Genomic DNA, 1,425 nt, shown 5'->3' with positions numbered 1-1,425 from the left:
CGCCGTGTAAATTCTTTCTGAGCATGCGCGAGACTTAGTTTGTCGAACAAGCCTACACACGAGCGGACTGTCCGCTCAAACCAAGTTTCAGCGGACAGTCTTACGGAAATTCCGAAAAACTTTGTTCGTCAGACTGTCCGCTGAAACTGTCCGCTGAAGCCCACACACGAGCGGACTGTCCGCTGAAACACTGTTCAGCGGACAAAGTTGGGCGAACAGTCCGCCCGTGTGTACGCGGCCTCAAAGTCCCCTGGGCATTTCACCGTTTGCATCATACACCAACTGTTCACCAGGGTTTCCTCCACCTCCATGGGCTGAGATTTTGGTCTTCCACAATGAATCCCGTTTACAGCCCTGTACGGCCAGGGACTCCCTACGGAAATCCATAAAACATGATGTACGCAGGTTACCCCGCTGGATATCCCACACCAGCGCAAGCCTTTAATTCCAACATGTACGCTGCCAGTAGCCCCGGCTATGCCCCAGCAACACTTCTGATGAAACAAGCATGGCCACAGACCTCATCATCCTGTGCCAACAAGGGCACCTACCATCTGCCCGTGTACAATGGCTCTGAGAAAAGGACTTACCAGGCTTCTTCTGCAGCTTTCAGGTACATAGCCGGCACCCCTTACAAAGTGCCTCCAGCGCAGAGTAATAGTGCTCCTCCGCCATATTTCCCATCCCCCAACCCATACCAGACAGCGATGCACCCCATCCGAAGTGCCTATCCCCAGCAGAACCTGTATGCCCAGGGCGCTTACTACACACACCCTGTCTATGCTGCACAGCCCCACATCATCCACCACACCACTGTGGTCCAACCAAACAGCATTCCCTCTGCGATATACTCGGCCCCCATGACAGCACCCCGGACTAATGGCGTTGCAATGGGAATGGTTGCCGGGACCACCATGGACATGTCAGCAGGCATGTTACTGACCACGCCTCAGCACACTGCCCTATTAGCACATCAAGTCTCTGTGCCAACATACAGAGCTTAAGGAACCCCAGCGTACAGCTATGTACCTCCCCACTGGTAATCCACTGGCCTGTCTATGTCTGGAGAAACACATTTGTATGCAAACGCTCAAGTCTTACATGGGTGCTGGAACAACTGACGAGCGGCAGCAAGTCTGTCTGCAAGATCAAAAACAACAGAACACACACAAAAGAAAAAAAAACAAAGTGCATTGGTCACTTTATTACTCTTAGAGTTTTTGTAAAAGCTGCTTTTCTGTAAGCCGCCACCTTTTCTGTTCCCAAGCGCAGAGGCCAACCCCTTCTCCGCCTTCGACATTGCTGGCGTCTCTGTGTGTTTTCTGACACTCATTGAAACATTTCCCTTTTTTCTATTTTTTTTAATTTTACGATTCATAATTTTTGTGTTTTATTTTTTATTTCCTTTGTTCAGTTTTCAAAATT

General features: G+C 49.9%; 1 protein-coding gene across 2 annotated transcripts; it reads left to right on the top strand.

The window, feature by feature from the left end:
• The first annotated feature begins 349 nt into the window (after positions 1–349).
• LOC143988400 (protein FAM168A-like) lies at positions 350–1,123 on the top strand. Of its 2 annotated transcripts, XM_077487953.1 has the most exons (2): positions 350–474; positions 607–1,123. In XM_077487953.1, exons 1-2 carry the CDS (start codon positions 393–395, stop codon positions 1,002–1,004), a joined length of 480 nt encoding a protein of 159 aa, XP_077344079.1. In that variant the 5' UTR covers positions 350–392; the 3' UTR covers positions 1,005–1,123. The 2 variants fall into 2 exon arrangements, with proteins under 2 accessions (XP_077344079.1, XP_077344070.1); XM_077487944.1 differs by having other exon boundaries at positions 350–1,123.
• The last annotated feature ends 302 nt before the right edge of the window (positions 1,124–1,425 follow it).

The sequence above is a fragment of the Lithobates pipiens genome, unplaced genomic scaffold (assembly GCF_037356315.1).
Source record: "Lithobates pipiens isolate NorthernLeopardFrog02 unplaced genomic scaffold, aLitPip1_a1.2 Scaffold_1, whole genome shotgun sequence".
Classification (NCBI taxonomy): Eukaryota; Metazoa; Chordata; class Amphibia; order Anura; family Ranidae; genus Lithobates; species Lithobates pipiens.
Note: the sequence above shows the minus strand (reverse complement) of the source record. Positions and strands in the feature narration are given on the sequence as shown.

Excerpts from the sequence above, each read along its gene's own strand:
- LOC143988400 (XM_077487944.1), top strand. The coding sequence starts at position 393 with ATGATGTACGCAGGTTACCCCGCTGGATATCCCACACCAGCGCAAGCC.